This window comes from Amborella trichopoda, chromosome 12 (assembly GCF_054954075.1).
Source record: "Amborella trichopoda isolate Santa Cruz 75 chromosome 12, AtrichopodaSantaCruz75HAP2 v2.0, whole genome shotgun sequence".
In the NCBI taxonomy this organism is placed as follows: Eukaryota; Viridiplantae; Streptophyta; class Magnoliopsida; order Amborellales; family Amborellaceae; genus Amborella; species Amborella trichopoda.
In genome coordinates this window covers 42,807,567-42,822,774 of record NC_142347.1, presented here as the reverse complement: position 1 = coordinate 42,822,774, position 15,208 = coordinate 42,807,567, and the positions used below count along the sequence as shown (strand labels likewise).

The following is a 15,208-nucleotide window of genomic DNA, read 5'->3' as shown; positions in this document are numbered from 1 at the left end:
TAGAAAAAGAATAAAATTAAAATACAATAATCACTATACAATAGTGGCATTAAAGTATAAAAGGAGATTTTTGTGTTAATTTCCCTTGTCCATTTTACCTTTTATTTATTTATTTTCCACTCCATCTAGAATTTTTCGGCGGAAATAACCTCCTACCACTACCCCACATTTTCACTATTTTAAGGCATGTTTGTTGCACATTAAAATATTTTCTAAGAATTCACCATACAGAATTCTCTCATGGGGTTGGGTATGAAAATATTTTCACACCAATTAATCATAGTGCATCTTTTCACACTAAATTGACAGCTAATTGATACCCAAACCACATGATAGAATTTTTTCACATGACTTAATCAAGTGTGCACTTACTCAACAGAAACAAAAATTTAAAAAGCTCTAGGGAACCTCCACTCCTGTGACCTTTTTCTAGCCCGACTCTCATTTCCAACATTTTTAGAGCCTAAATATTCTTTTAAGAAACCCCACCGAGTGATAAGGAACCGGGCACCCAAGCATCGCCGGGGGAAGGGAGGGAGAGAGAGAGAGAGGAAATTACGGACCTTCTGAGTGGTAAATAAGTTACTCTCTAAAAATGCTATTTCCTTGTAATTTACCCTTATGTGTTATCCTTTTTCCTTTTATTTTCTTCTCTTTCTCCTCTTTTTTTTTTTCTTTTTGGGCCGCTTGGCATGTTTATTTGTATAGCTTTCATTGAGTCAATGAAATATTTGTTTAACTGTTTCAGGAAAAAGAGACAGAAAGAGGTAGAGAGAGAGATAGAAGTTTCAAACTATGGACGTGGTCGTAAACCCTCCTCAAGGTTAAAATTTTTCTTCAGCTTAAAATCCATCTGTTTCCAAAAGCCTAAACAAAAAGTACAGAACACAATTTACCTCGCACGCACGGCACAATCAACCCAATAGTCATATGCGAAGCATGATAACGTTAAGATATATCAGTGCTTTTTCTAAAACCCAGGAATTTTCAATCCGGGTTGCCGTTTTGGATGTAGAATCGATCAGGACCGATCCCAATAGTCATATGCAAAGCATGATAACGTTAAGATATATCAGTGCTTTCCTAAAACCCAGTAATTTTCAATCCGGGTTGCCGTTTTAGATGTAGAATCGATCAGGACCGAACCGGTTTTGAAAGTTTATGGGTCCCGATCCAATTCCCCCCCCCCCTTGCCGTTTTGGATGTAGAATTGATCGGAACCGAACCACTTTTGCAAGTATATGGATCCCAACCCCACCCCACACGCATTTTCTTTTTCTTTTTTCTTTTTTTCTTCAAGCTTATCTAATGTTTTCTATGATCCCTCTTAAATCCCCACCCCAAAAACCTCTATTTTTATTTTTATTTTATCTTTTACATTTTTGGATTATCAATCTAGACGATTCACAAATGATCCAGATTGCCGATCCGAACTGGGATTGGGGGTGAATGATCCACCCCACCGATCCGTTTGTTTAAACAAATTCAGCATCATCGGAAGCCCCAAAACCACTTCAAGAGACTTTTTTAAGAGCCTAAAACACATCTTGATTCATGATGTGATCAAAATAAACATGCCTTTAAAATCTGCACCATCCATTCAAGTAAACCATGTCACAAAGCACTCATCCATCGGGAATCTAACATACATCCATTTTAGAAAGTTGAAAGCCAATAGAATAACAAGTCATTAAACAACTAATCCAATAAACAGAAGCAGCAAATCAATTGAGGAATGAGATTCAATCCAAATGCCTCACAATCTCAATTGGTGGCTCCCACCATGAGATGTCATCTCTCGACCCTTCTACATGCACTTCCTGATGGAACAAAAACAACGCCCCCTCACCCAAAAAATATTAGCAAGATTATTTGAAGTATGAAAGACGAGGACCAGAGCTTTAGATTATAATCACTTCTCTCTTTTCTTTCCTTTAAGATGATCTTTAGTGATATTATTCTCGATCAAACACATTAAGAACAACAAACGCAAACTTCGGTAACTTGTTTGTAAAGAGAAGAACCATGCCATAGGTTGAGACTTTAGAGCGAACAAGCCACGAGCCAGGATCAGTCGCCTTGATGTCACAGCCCGAGATTAAACACAACGTTAGAAAGCCATGGAAAAAGAAAAGCAGAGGAGATCAGTTTATCAAGAAAAATTGAAAATTAAAGGATTGCTAATACAGAAGTAAAGATTGATGGCTGAAACACAATAAATCAATGGACCTTTGTTTGTTCCACAATATTATCAGAAACAAAGAATTATATCGTAAGTGTACAAGTCCAAAAAAGAAATCACAATGACTCTGAATTATGTGTAACATCCATTCTATAGCTTCTTTTACATTAACATTTTAGTGAACACTATGACTGGGGATATAATAAAGAATAGGTCAACTGTGTTTGAACCACAGTATGAAAATTCTTTTCTTTTTTTTTTCTCTTTTTTGGGGTAAGCGGCAATCACAATCTCAAGGTTGCAACAAGGACCTTCCAATTGAGTTATGGGGCTCAAACAAGTTGCGATAGAAACTTTCGACATAATGCAGTGAATAGGTTTGCTTTTTTGTGTCTTATTGCTGGAAAAGTGTGTGGTGAGTTGGCTGACTCACCTGTTGATGTCCGGCACCTTCAAAATCCATCTTAAAGATGGATTGTAGATCCAGAATTTTGGGGTTTGTTTATCTCAAAATATGATGATTATAATGAGTGGCATTTCTTTTTTTGAAAAATAAAATGGTATTCTTGCTATTTTCTTTCTCCACCATCCGTTTTAACCTTAGTGGAGGTCCCTTCTTTTGATGTCCATGTCTAAGATGGTCATCTTATGCATAACAGGACACACGTGTTTTGGTGAGTCGGCTGACTCACCAAAACTGGGCCATGTATTGTTTCCCCCGCCTCCCACTATTTATTTGGTAATTCTTTTTCAGGATTTCAGCAACATATTTTTCTTCCTGGCTGCATTTTCATGTTAACTGGACGTGGCCTTAGCTAGCACAAGAAATATGTCTAGAAGACAATACATGGTATAGGAACTATGTAATTACTAAAACCACAAAGGAAATCAGCAATAAACATGTAGCACAAGTGTACAAATTCCATTCTACTTAGCAATGACATAAAACCCCATGCAAAGCAATCAACTTGATGCAGTGTGGTCCATATCATACACATCTGGTATAGTCAAAGGGATACAAATCAATGGTTACAGCAAATACTCGTAGGACAATTGTTGAGGGAGCAAAATACTTCTTCTAAATGCCCACTCCACTCTGGTTGCATCTTCTCAAGCCAAAGAATCACTCGTCTCATTGGCATTTATAAGGACATGATAAAAGAATCTCCCAACAAATTGATACACTCCAAAAATTTCTTCTAAATGCATCTTGCAATTTACAATACCCAATAAGAAGAGAGGAGGACCACTCCCCTCGTGGAGTCACCATTACTACGCAGCTTAGCCATTAAGGCAAGTTGGTGGACGTGCAGAGACATGAGGCAGATACGCCCTTAGCAAAGACAAAGAAACCCAAAAACTACCTTAGCCTGCTGAAAGGACTTTAGCACACACTAAGCACTAAATTGACAGATCAAACGTTCAAGACACCCTTTGTTTCCTGATCCATGCCAACATGATGATCAATAATGCATTCATCACCCTATCGAAACATGCCCCGTTGTGAGTTGTGACACTCGTGGAAAACCTCCAACTAGTCAGCCCTGACAACATTTCAATACTTCTCAAAAGATGGCAATAATAAAACCATCCAATACACCAAGATATCAAATTGCTTTGGTGAGCCAGATGAGCATTTTCCAAAACAGAATTCACAAACTAAAGTTCCATCATCAAAATGTAAGTCCTCATTCTTGGAGAGACACACCACACCCATACTTCATAGAGGATTGGGATCCTTTCTAGTTTATTTCTAAACATATATGTCTAATAATAATACTTTTTGGTTTGTTCCCCTAGAACAAATATGCATTACTTCATAAATTTCGATTGAATCATTTATCTCTTTCTATCTATTTTACATAGAAATGGACAAGCATTCTATTTGTGACACGCATGCAAGTGTCAGAAATGTAAACCCCAAAAAATGATATCTAGACACGGCACGTCCATACAATACGTATATGTGTACATCTCTCTCTCTCTCTCTCTCTCTCTCTCTCTCTCTCTCTCTCTCTCTCTCTCTCTATATATATATATATATATATATAGGTCGATAATCTAGAAAAATAGGGAGATTGCGGAAGATGTTGCATTTAGTATAGAGATATGCAACCGGAGTTTTATGGGATTGCCACATTACCAATGAAGCTAAAGGGAAAATTCTATAGGACAACTGTGAGACCAGATTTCTTTATAGAGCGGAATATTGGGTGGTCAGGAAACAATGTACCCATACGATGAGTGTAGCTGAGCTGAAGATGTTAAGATGGATGAGCGCCAAGACAATAAGGGATAGAATTCAAAATGAATACATTCGGAAAAACTTAGGTGTGGCTCCAATAGGCGATAAGATGAAAGAAAGTAAACTTAGGTGGCCATGTGCAGTGCAAACCCAATACAACACCTGTGAGGAGGTGAGAGTTGGTTCAAGTGGAAGGATATAAAAAAGCAAGGGGTAGGCCCAACATAACATGATTGGAAGTAATGAGAAAAGATATGAGGAATTGTAGCCTCACCAAGGGTATGATCCATGATAGAGCAGAATGACATGACCAGGATTCTTGTTGCCAACCCCAAATAATTAAGAAAAGGCTGTGATGATGATGATGATGATGATGATGATGATATATATATATATATATATATATATATATATATATATATATATATATATATATATATATATATAATTCATGTCATACAACAATTGTAAAGCATCAAAATAAAATAAAAATAATTACATTAATGTCCAAAAAAACTTACTTTGTGAATTTGAATTTTATTCATCAAAATTTCTTATAGACCAATGCAATGTTACATCATAATAACATGGAGAAAAGCCAAAAACTATTAACTGATAATAATTCAAAATGTAGCACCCTTATAGCCTGACGCTATTGAATAGGGTCTTAATGCATTCATCCAAAATCACATGATCATCCCACTTGTACCCTCAATAGATCCATCCTTTTTCTAAGATCAGTTCATCAAACACCATGTTCTCAATATCAAAAAAGTACTACGAAATTTAATGACTATCAAATACTACTACAAGCTTTCAAAACTAGTATAAGTCAATTGTTAGGACAATGTAAGGTAGCATACAATTCATGCTATTAATGACAAAAAAGGTTAGTGAACAAAAACAATCTTACACGGCACAAGGCACAACAAGAAGGGAAAAGAGAAAATTTGGAGTAGATATACAATGCATATCCAATGGTCCACAGCTTGGAGAAGAAAAAAATATTTGATCTACGGCTTGAAGAGGGAGATACCAGTTGCGGAGAGAAAATCTTGGAAGGTTTAATGGTAGTTGAAATAAATCCATAGTTTTATTTATAGGAACAGTGATTTACAGAAACCCTAAGCCAAAAACTAAAAATATTTTAAATTTTTTTATTCTAAAGTATTTGTTTTATTCTAAAATATTTTAAATTTTAAAATAAAATATTCTTCAATGAAAAATGGCATTTCTAAAGAAAGAAATGCCACTTTCCAAAAAAAAAAAAGTGTTAGAAAAGTGACATACTAGTGGATGCTTAATAGAGGTGTCGTTCAGATGTCTAGGAGCGCCAACATGCATGTCTATATCCTCAAAGTGTCGACATGACCCTTGGACACACATTTCTATGTTTTCATAAATATTCATAAATACCCATAAACATGTTTTGAAATCTGCAACATTTGCAACATCTCTTTAATTCTTGCCCCCCAAACATCAAAATAACATCCAATCATATGGCCTCTTATAAAGTACTCTAAAAGGTTGGTTCATCAAATTCTCAAATCCTCTATTGTCTAATCAATTGCCAATATTTTTTGAGATAATGTTAGCTCTTGTATTAGCAAAAGAGTAAGTACATAATAGGGTACGAATAAGTTACCTACAAGTTGGGTACTCTTTGCAAAAAAAACTTCAAACCACAAGGCATGTGCTCTATCTATCTAAGAGTGAGGTGCACCCTAAGATGCTAAGTGCATGAGCAGTATGGGTCATTGGACACCTGAAAACAAAAGAGAAACCAAAATAACATTGAACCAAAGTCAAAAAATTCCCCGAAATGGTTTCATTGGCATTGCCCACAGCGGCTCCTCGTTTGGCAAGGGCATCAACCTCTGAGTTTGCCTCCCGCCAAGTATGCTGAAAGGAAATCTGAATATGCTGCATATGTCATGAATTTGGCCAAAAAGGTGTCTAGACCCCATGGGCAAGGGGAGGCACCGGATGCCACAGCCACTGCATTTTCTGAGTCACCCTCAATAGCTAAAGATGAGCCCCATTGCTGATTCTATGAACATAGACGTATGTCGGGGGTCTGACCACATGTTGACACCTGGAGGACACGAAAACACATATCGACACTCCTAGACACTTCCACAAGTCATTGTTCCTATAAATAAAATATGAATTTATTTCAACTATCATTAAACCTTCTAGGGTTTCTCCCTCCCTACTTGTTTCTCCCTTCCCAAGCTATGAACTAGTGGTTTGTCCCTCTCTAAGCCATGGAACACTGGATATTCATCTCATATTTGCTCCAGCTTTTCCCTCTTCACTTCTCGTTCTTGTTCACTATTGTTTTTGTCGTTAATAGCATAAACTGTAGGGCAACTTTCTTCATACCCCCTATTTTTGGTATCAATTTCTTAGGAGACCCAAGGATTTAATCTATTTCTGACGGCATGAGGTCTTTAACTTTTCTATCTTCTAACCCCCTAGATTCCTTTGACTTTATATTATTGACCTAAACAATTTCTAAAATGACTCCCTATTATCAAAACATAAGCTCCAGTTAACCCTTCCGTCACTCTCTCTCTAAACTCTATCTTTCTTTCTCTCCCCTCTCTCTCTCTCATACCCAAAGTTAGTGGGTTTTTGCACTCTCCCCATCATCTCTCTCTCTCAAAACTCAGCTTCTCTCCCTCTCAAAACTCCACCCCTCTCACCCTTCTCTCTCTCACACACACACACAGATAGACGTTTCCAAAGCCTCCAACCCCAATTAAGGATGTCTGGTTGAAGTTCTTCTTGCAACTATGAGAAAGTGAAGTTTCGGCCCAGCCCAAGGCTCGATGAATAAATGTTTCCACTAACCCCACTCCTGGAACCTCTTTGTGATGCTATATGCTCGAATGGCCACCTGAATGAATAGGGAGAAGCCATGAAGAGAAATTGTTATGTTTTCTCCAATCTTCAGGTCTCCTATGCCACAGAAAATCATGGCCCCAAGTCCCACAAATGCTCCAAAAGCCATGAAAAGGCCCACGGCTGTTGCAGTGCCGCTCTTTGAACTAGCCTTAACCAAAATCTTCCACCCTGAACAAAAATTTCTCCATCCAAGTTCTCAACTGTGCTGCTACGCTTTGTGATTTCAGGCCCATTAAGAAGAGCATTGGGCTCTGGTTCATCAGACCCAGATGAGTTCAGACTCATCGGACCCACTTGAACAAGTATTCAACCCATTGCTATTGATGCAGTAACCATGAAATCCTTATAGTACAAGACAACCAAACCAGAGACCAAGGTCGATAAGCCATGCCCTGTGACTGCAGGGTAGCCATTGATGTACACATTGAAGAATAGCCTATTCAGAGCCTTGCTTATGATATCACAAAAATGGAGCCTAACCAGGTATCAAAAACTTGAGTCTACACTAAAGCCCCATGTCAAATTGAACCCATGGTGAGCCATTGGCGAAAGCTCAAGAGCTGAGGCATAAACCCAATTTGGGGCAATCAATGGACTTACAATCTCTGTATATGTAATAGCATCTAGTGAAATCTTCACACTTTGGGTTTTGAAGAGAGAGAGAGGAGCGAGAGAGAGAGAGATAGATGCATAGTTTCGAGAGGGAGAGAGACATTTAAAGGAGAGAGACGATGGGAAGAAGAGAGAGACGATGAGGAGAGTTGCAGAAACCCACTGACTTTGATTATGAGAGAGAGAGAGAGGGGAGAGAGAAAGATGGAGTTTAGAGAGAGAGACGTTGGGGAGAAGAGAGAGAGATGATGAGGATAGCTTTAGAAACCCACTAACTTTGGGTATGTGAGAGAGAGGGCAAAGAGAAAGACGGAGTTTAAAAAGAGAGATGGAGTTTTAAGAGAGAGAAACGGAGGGGTTAACGAGAGGTTAGGTTTTGATAAAAGAGGTAATTTTAAAAATTGTTTAGGTCAATAATATAAGGTCAAAGGAGCCTAGGCGTTGGAAGATTGAAAAGTTAAAGACCTCATACCGCAAGAAATAGTTTAAAACTTTGGGTATCCTAAGAAATGGCTGCCAAAAATAGGGGGTATGGAGAAATTTTCCCTAAATTGTATTCTACCTTGCATTATCCTAGCAAATGACATTTACTAGTTTTGAAAGTTTGCATAGTATTTGATATCTTTTAAATTTTCTAGTACTTTTAACATTGAGAACATGGTGTACGACAAACAAAGCTTAGCAAAAGATGGATCTATTGTGGGTGCGAGTGGGATGACCATGTGATTTTGGATAAATGCATTAGGACTTTATCAAGAGCTATTCAACAAGAGTGTTACATTTTGAATTAATAATTAGTTGATAGTTTATAGCATTTTTTCAATGATGTTATGATGCAACCTTGGATAAGTCAATAAGAAATTTTGATGAATAAAATTCAGATTCACAAAGTAAGCGTTTTCCAACTATTAATTAAAAATAATTTAATTATTTGGCTGTTTTTCTATTGTTGTTTATATACATACATGCATATGTGAACTACACATAGATCTTAATATATGTATATATAGACATAGGCATCATATATTATACAAACATCATGTCTAGATGTCATTTTTTTGGGTTCAGATTTCTGACACTCTCATCCATTTCACAGATAGGCACGTGTTTCTGTTTCCATGTAACATAGTGATGATTGTATCTTTTTGGTGACTTCTAGCAAGGCCACTATTTTTGCCACAGTGGAATCCGTGTGGACTATGAAATGGGAGTCGGACTCGATGGTGTGTTCTCATTATGATCACGAATAACCCTCCATATCACGTGGGTCCAAGGTTTCTAAGTGAAGATCCACCAAAGCTTAGTTCGATTTGGCACGGTTCCGATGGTCACCACAAGGATGATAGAGGGACTTGTGGAGACCTAGCTTTGAGTAATGCTTGCCAATTGTTGAGGAAATCTGCATGTATTTAAACGCTTAAGAGTTTATTGCCCAGAAAAGTACCATTGATATGATCTGATCTTTTGAGGAATTTGGCACTCCTTTCCTTGCCGTTGAAGATTATGTTGCTTCTTTTAGTCCAGAGTACCCAAACGGTTGCCGCTAAAGCAGCTCTTCCACAAAAATCTTCCTGAAGCTAAGAAGGTTGGGGAGTAGTAGACCTAAAACTGGAATAGAGGAATAGTTGTAGTAGATCAGATCAGAGATTACCAGCCAATTTGCAATGGAGGAAAAGGTGGTTGTTAGTTTCTTCCTTCATTTTGCACACGGCGCAACAATTGGGTATATGAAACCCCCTTATTTGGGTTTGATCTAATGCAAGTGCTCTTCTAAAGATGGTCCAGCTGAATGTCCAAATTTCAGGGGGATGGGATTCAGTCAAGCTCTATTAGCAACAATTGGGGAAAGTACGTTTGGGGGAGGGGTCCGAAGAGAAGCATAGGAGGATATTGTGAATTTCCTAGAGGGGGAGGCCATCCAAATGATTTTATTGGGGCACCCTATTGGGAGGCAGGTGGACTGCAACAGGAAGGAAAGGGCTAGGAACTCAGCTTGCTCATGGTTTCCACGGCTCTCCTGAAGGTAGGACACCACACTCTTGTATACCCCAATAATTCGAATGATTGGGTCACTGTTACATCCTGATCAGTGGCTAATCGAAGAGAAACTAGAAGCGACTACCTAGGGGAGAGTCCCCAAGCCATAGATCACTGCAAGAAGATACCCTTCCACCACCTCTTGCTCTGAAACGAATGTGGCTCTTGAACTGGTTAATGGTGGACCAAATCAAGTAGCATTCTCCCAAAGATCTTGCATTTGGAGATCTGTTACGTAGCCAGGCAGAAGGGGCAATCATATTTATGTTTAACCACAGATTGCCAAAGTTGGTGGCATAGCGCGACAAAACTATTTGTCAAGGAGGACAGAGATATGGAGCCTTAGGCAATGTACGCCATCCACCCTTCAACTTGGTCAGACAGTGTCCTAAGGTATGAGGTGAAATATTTGTCTATTCCCCACATCCGACCAAAGAAAGCTCCTCATTGGCCACTCTAGACACGAGGATACTAAGGCAAGATTCTGGAAGAGGGATATTTGATAGGTTGGAATGATTGAGAGCATTGCTTTGATTAGGCTAATGCAGCCTGCCAAAGACAGGAATCGTCCTTTTTCAAGCTGCTAATTTCCAATCAAATCTTTCCACCAATGTTCAGAAAGGGATGCTGGCTCCCTAGGCAGCAAGACGGCCTCCTAGGTGAGCGCTCACATACCTGGGCAGCCCTCAGGCGTCGACGGGTGGGAGGGGGCAGTAGTGGTTGGGATGGGGGACCGTATGTTGTGTGTATGTATCAATATGTGTATATATATAATGTGTGTGTGCGTGTGTGAATGTGTGTGTGTGTGCATGTGTGAATGTGTGTGTGTGTGCGTGTGTGAATGTGTGTGTGTGCGTGTGCATGAGGCCTCGCATGAAACACTTAAAGGTGATCTTTTTTCTTATCTTATATGTAGAGTAAGAGAGATAGAGAATACGGATCTGTCTGTGACATAGATGTCATGAAATGGAGGACATTCTTCTTTTTCTTCTTCTTTTTCGTCTTCTAATATGTCAATCGAGAGAGAGAAAGAAAGAGCGAGAGAGAGAAAGAAAGAGAGAGAGAGAGAGAGAGAGAGAGGGACCTCGCATCAAACTCTTGGCAGGTTTCGTTTTTTTTATTTTTTTCCCCTTACATGTAGAGAAAGAACATGTGAGATCATGTGTGTTTTTGTGTGCATGTGTATGAGCGAGAGAGAGGCCTCGCATAGAACACTTGGAGGCTATCTTCGTGTTCTTTTTTTGCTTACATGTGCAGAGATAGCACATGGGCCCAATCTAGCGAGAGAGAGAATGGCCTTAAATAGGCATCAACTTCTCTTTTTTTTAAGTGGCTTTTTCTTTTAAGGGGTGGTACTAGGCAAGTGCCTAGACCCGCCTAGGGGCCCACCTTGAGCCCACCTTGGGTGCCTAGGAACATGTCTGCAAAGGGTGACCCCCTAGGCCTATTTTAGTCATTTTTTGTCCCAGCTTCCTAGGCGGCTGGGAGGACGAATTTTTGAGCAGGGTCCCACAATTGTTTCTTTGGTTCGCCGATGAGAGGTGGAAGACCAAGGTGCTTGGTGGGCAAACAGTCTACCTCACAACCCAACCTTTTGGCAAGGACTTGCATCATTTGGTAGTCAATAGCAAGGCCCATGATTTTAGATTCTGCTGTATTGATCTTGAGCCTCATGGCGACCTTTAAGAATTTGAGATAGATCCAAAGAGTGTGTAGTTGTTGCTGAGAAGCATTGCATAAAATGAGGCTCGTCGGCACTAGTAGATAGGACATATTTGACCCCTCACTGCCCCACTTGGAAACCCTTCTTGAGGCATTGCTCATACACTCTTCCCATGAACTTCCTAAATACCTCTGTAATGATTGGGGAGAGGGGATCTCCCTGCCGCAGGCCTCTTGAGGAAGGGAAGTAGGCCATTGATGAGGATCAAGAAGATAGGTGCTGTTATGCAAACCGTCATCCATTGCCTCCATTCATTCCCGAATTCCATTCTTCTCAAAATATCATCTAGAAAGGGATCAATTGACATGGTCATAAGCTTTTTCCCAATCAAGTTTAACTACAACCCAAGGTATCTTAGCTTGGTTTCTTGAGTGGACACATTCATCAGAAATGAGGGCCCCATCTAAAATATTCCCATCCTTGACAAAAGCCCCTTGGTTGGGGGAGATGACCCATTTAAGGACTTCTCTTGAGCAGGATGCAAGGACTTTAAAAAGGAATTTGTAGGAGATATTAAGGAGGCTTATGGGTCTAATATCTTTAAGATCCACCGCTCCTTCGACTTAGGGACCAGGGCTAAGACAATCGACTGCCAATCTTTCAGGATCGCATGTGTTAACAGAGCTTAAAGGCTAAAATATGATATCTGAAATTAAAGAGTTGCAAACGAGGATTGTCAACAAAGAACTATTCACGCAAAATTAAAAATTAGATTCCAACCACAAACCATACTAGCCATAAAAGAAACCCCCATCCCTTTTAGTGGTAACAACAAAAATCCAATGTTTTACTTTTTTCTCGACAAACTCCCCAAGTCTTCTCAATTTTATTTCAGGCAATGTTACCCCATTTATAACCCTTAAGGCAAGTCTTAAGGTTAAAAATTAAAGGTCCCCCTCTCTCTTTACTCTTCAGGCTTTTCTTCTCTCTCAGGATTTCAGGTGATTGTTTCAAAAATCACCATCAAAATGGCATGAGACAGGAAAAATAGGCATTTCCCTGGGCCATTTGTTTCAACAAACATCCTTGCGACCTCTGGCTTAATCCATGCACTCTTACCAGTTGGAGAGAGCATCGCAGCATAGAGACAAACTCTTCAGTAAAGCAAGAGAATTGCTATCAACTCTTCAGTAAATGGTCTCAGATTTGTAATATTTAGTTCAATACTTTTCACAAATTTTGTCACTGATTCTTTTGATTTTTGTCCAAGTAACTCATCAACAATAAGTATATTGTTAGCATATCAAATTATTATCTCAGGATCATACTATACGTATCATGAAGCAGCTCAGCTACATACCCCATGGTTTATTCGACATGAATTTCAATTGGCTAGGCAAGAGGTTCAAAGCTCAACACTAATTGGCATCTTGCTTCAATTTTTAAGTCTTGTAAATCAAATCTTTGATTCAATGAATACAGGTTGACCATCACGCACGTGGCCGCACATGCACACACATAAAATCAAAGATGCAGTCTAGCACACACACAGCCTAAAGTTATGCATGTGTCTATATGTAATATTCACCATATGCATGCATGCACTGCAAGCATGCATGATCTACATAAACATTTCCTTTTTTCTATTTTTTTGGATAAAATTTGCACACATACATTCGTCATAGATCCATAAATCCACCCTTCACATGAATCAACATATCCTGCTAATTACATGTTTTTTGCACCGGTCATACCTGCAATGATAATTTCATCCATTTGATACTTTTTCTTCTTCAGAGCTCTCATCTCTTAAAGGCCCTCTCAGACTATCCTTATCACCAAGAAGTTCCCTAGTCGCCTTTGCAAGAAATTCTTCAGCAGCCGCATGTACCGATTGCTTTTCAGTCACCTGAGACTTCCTCTTCCTCTTACCTCGCCTTCTCTCTTCAAATTGACTCCTTTGCCCATCCTCTCTGCTAATTTCTCGCATACTTTGTCTTTGTTCTAAAATTTAAAAAATTAAATAAATAAATAAATAAATAAATAAATATTAACCTAAAAATCCCTATTAAATACTGTGAATAAAAGAAGTTCATATCAGAAAAGCATCCACACCAGGTGCAAGATCAGGCAGAGAATGTTCAATAAAACGCGTTGCAGCTTTATAATTTATGGTCGTGGAGGGTCGCTGAGGGCCTGTAAAACAAATTTAATGCATGTTTAATAAACAATAGATGGGCTTTGATCGAGTACGTCTTCAATTCACAGGAGAAAGTTGGAAACACATACCACATTACAAAGAATTGTCAACCAACAATGATAGCATCTTGAAGAGTATCCAAATATTTTTAATAAGTACACAAATTTTAAGAGATGAATACCCAGATTTTAAGAGGGGAGAGGGGAGAGGGAGAGAGAGAGAGAGAGAGAGAGAGGGCAATATGAATTACCTCTGGTCCAGTCCTTATAGCGGTCAATCTTATCTTCGTATAAACTCAGTCTCTCCTGAATAATGGCATAATTCAAAAATTTAAACCTTATCAAATTCCTTTAGAAAGTTAGAACAGGCAGAACTTCCTTTATGGAACTTACAAGCTCTGTTTTGACAGGATGATTATCTGGGTGCACTCCATTACATCTTAATCTCACTGCAAGTGACCAGTAAATAAATAAATTGTATGAATATCTAATCACGGAAATTTAATAAGAAAACTAAATTAACTCAAATAGGTGCACAACGAGAAAAATACAAGAGATTGACAATTCAGCAGAATTTGTAGACAAAAACACTCATCAAAAAATTTAAAAAAAAAACAAATAAATATACATAGCAAACTAAAACAGTTCAAGTTCATAAAATCAAACTCCAAAGAAAAAAATTAGTAAACAACAAATTCTCAATTCAAGAGAGCTAAAATTGTAACCTGGAAAAATCAGCGACCAATATATACTCGATAGGGCAAAAAAACTATGGTAGAATAGAAAAACAACCAAATGAAACACTTGAAAGAAAAAAAAACGCAGTTGATAGATTAACAAATAGTTCGAAACATTGCTCCTGAAATATATCATATCACGAACTAAGCAGGATTTCTACTGGTTAGAGGTCAAAAAATCAGAAGAAAACAACAATAAAGTCGATGTTTTCTTTCACTTTGGGGGAATTAAATTCAAGTTTTTTATGAAATACCGCAATGATATAATCAAGATAAATAGCAAAACAACACAAGAACAAAGACCAGTGTGGTGAGCTTACACGTGTAGAGAGATGAAACCGCCTTGGCTAGAGTGAGAAAAACATTGGCTCGTTGAAGAGGAGGCAAATAAGCGAGTACATCTGCGTCGCAGGCCCCCATGAATTGGACCATGTTAGCTCTGAGGTGGTCTACATGGATTAGGGTTTCTGAGACTGACTCTAAAACTTGCTCAGGAACACTCTCCCCCATTCTCTCTCTCTCTACTTTGCAGCACTACTGTCAAACCCCAACAAGACTTTTACAAGCAAGTTTCAGCAACAATGGAACCACCTTCTTTCTCTCTCTCTAAATGACTCTCCCCT

The 15,208-nt window shown here is 38.7% G+C and overlaps 1 protein-coding gene across 2 annotated transcripts; it reads right to left on the bottom strand.

Moving 5' to 3' along the window:
• Window positions 1-1,575: 1,575 nt before the first annotated feature.
• On the bottom strand, window positions 1,576-15,208 carry LOC18435268 (Sas10/Utp3/C1D family). 2 transcript variants are annotated; one of them, XM_006845315.4, is made up of 6 exons: window positions 14,906-15,208; window positions 14,242-14,297; window positions 14,100-14,154; window positions 13,765-13,845; window positions 13,404-13,653; window positions 1,576-2,078 (listed from the first exon to the last, which is right to left on the bottom strand). In XM_006845315.4, the coding sequence occupies exons 1-5, from the start codon at window positions 15,093-15,095 to the stop codon at window positions 13,418-13,420; spliced, it is 618 nt and encodes a 205-aa protein (XP_006845378.1). In that variant the 5' UTR covers window positions 15,096-15,208; the 3' UTR covers window positions 1,576-2,078; window positions 13,404-13,417. The 2 variants fall into 2 exon arrangements, with proteins under 2 accessions (XP_006845378.1, XP_020523594.1); XM_020667935.2 differs by lacking the exon at window positions 1,576-2,078 and adding an exon at window positions 3,050-3,726.

Coding starts and splice junctions, on each gene's coding strand:
- LOC18435268 (XM_006845315.4), bottom strand. CDS start 15,095: ATGGGGGAGAGTGTTCCTGAGCAAGTTTTAGAGTCAGTCTCAGAAACC. Junction 14,155..14,241: donor ATCCTGTCAAAACAGAGCTT/GTAAGTTCCATA, acceptor GCCATTATTCAG/GAGAGACTGAGTTTATACGA. Junction 13,846..14,099: donor CTATAAGGACTGGACCAGAG/GTAATTCATATT, acceptor TTTGTTTTACAG/GCCCTCAGCGACCCTCCACG.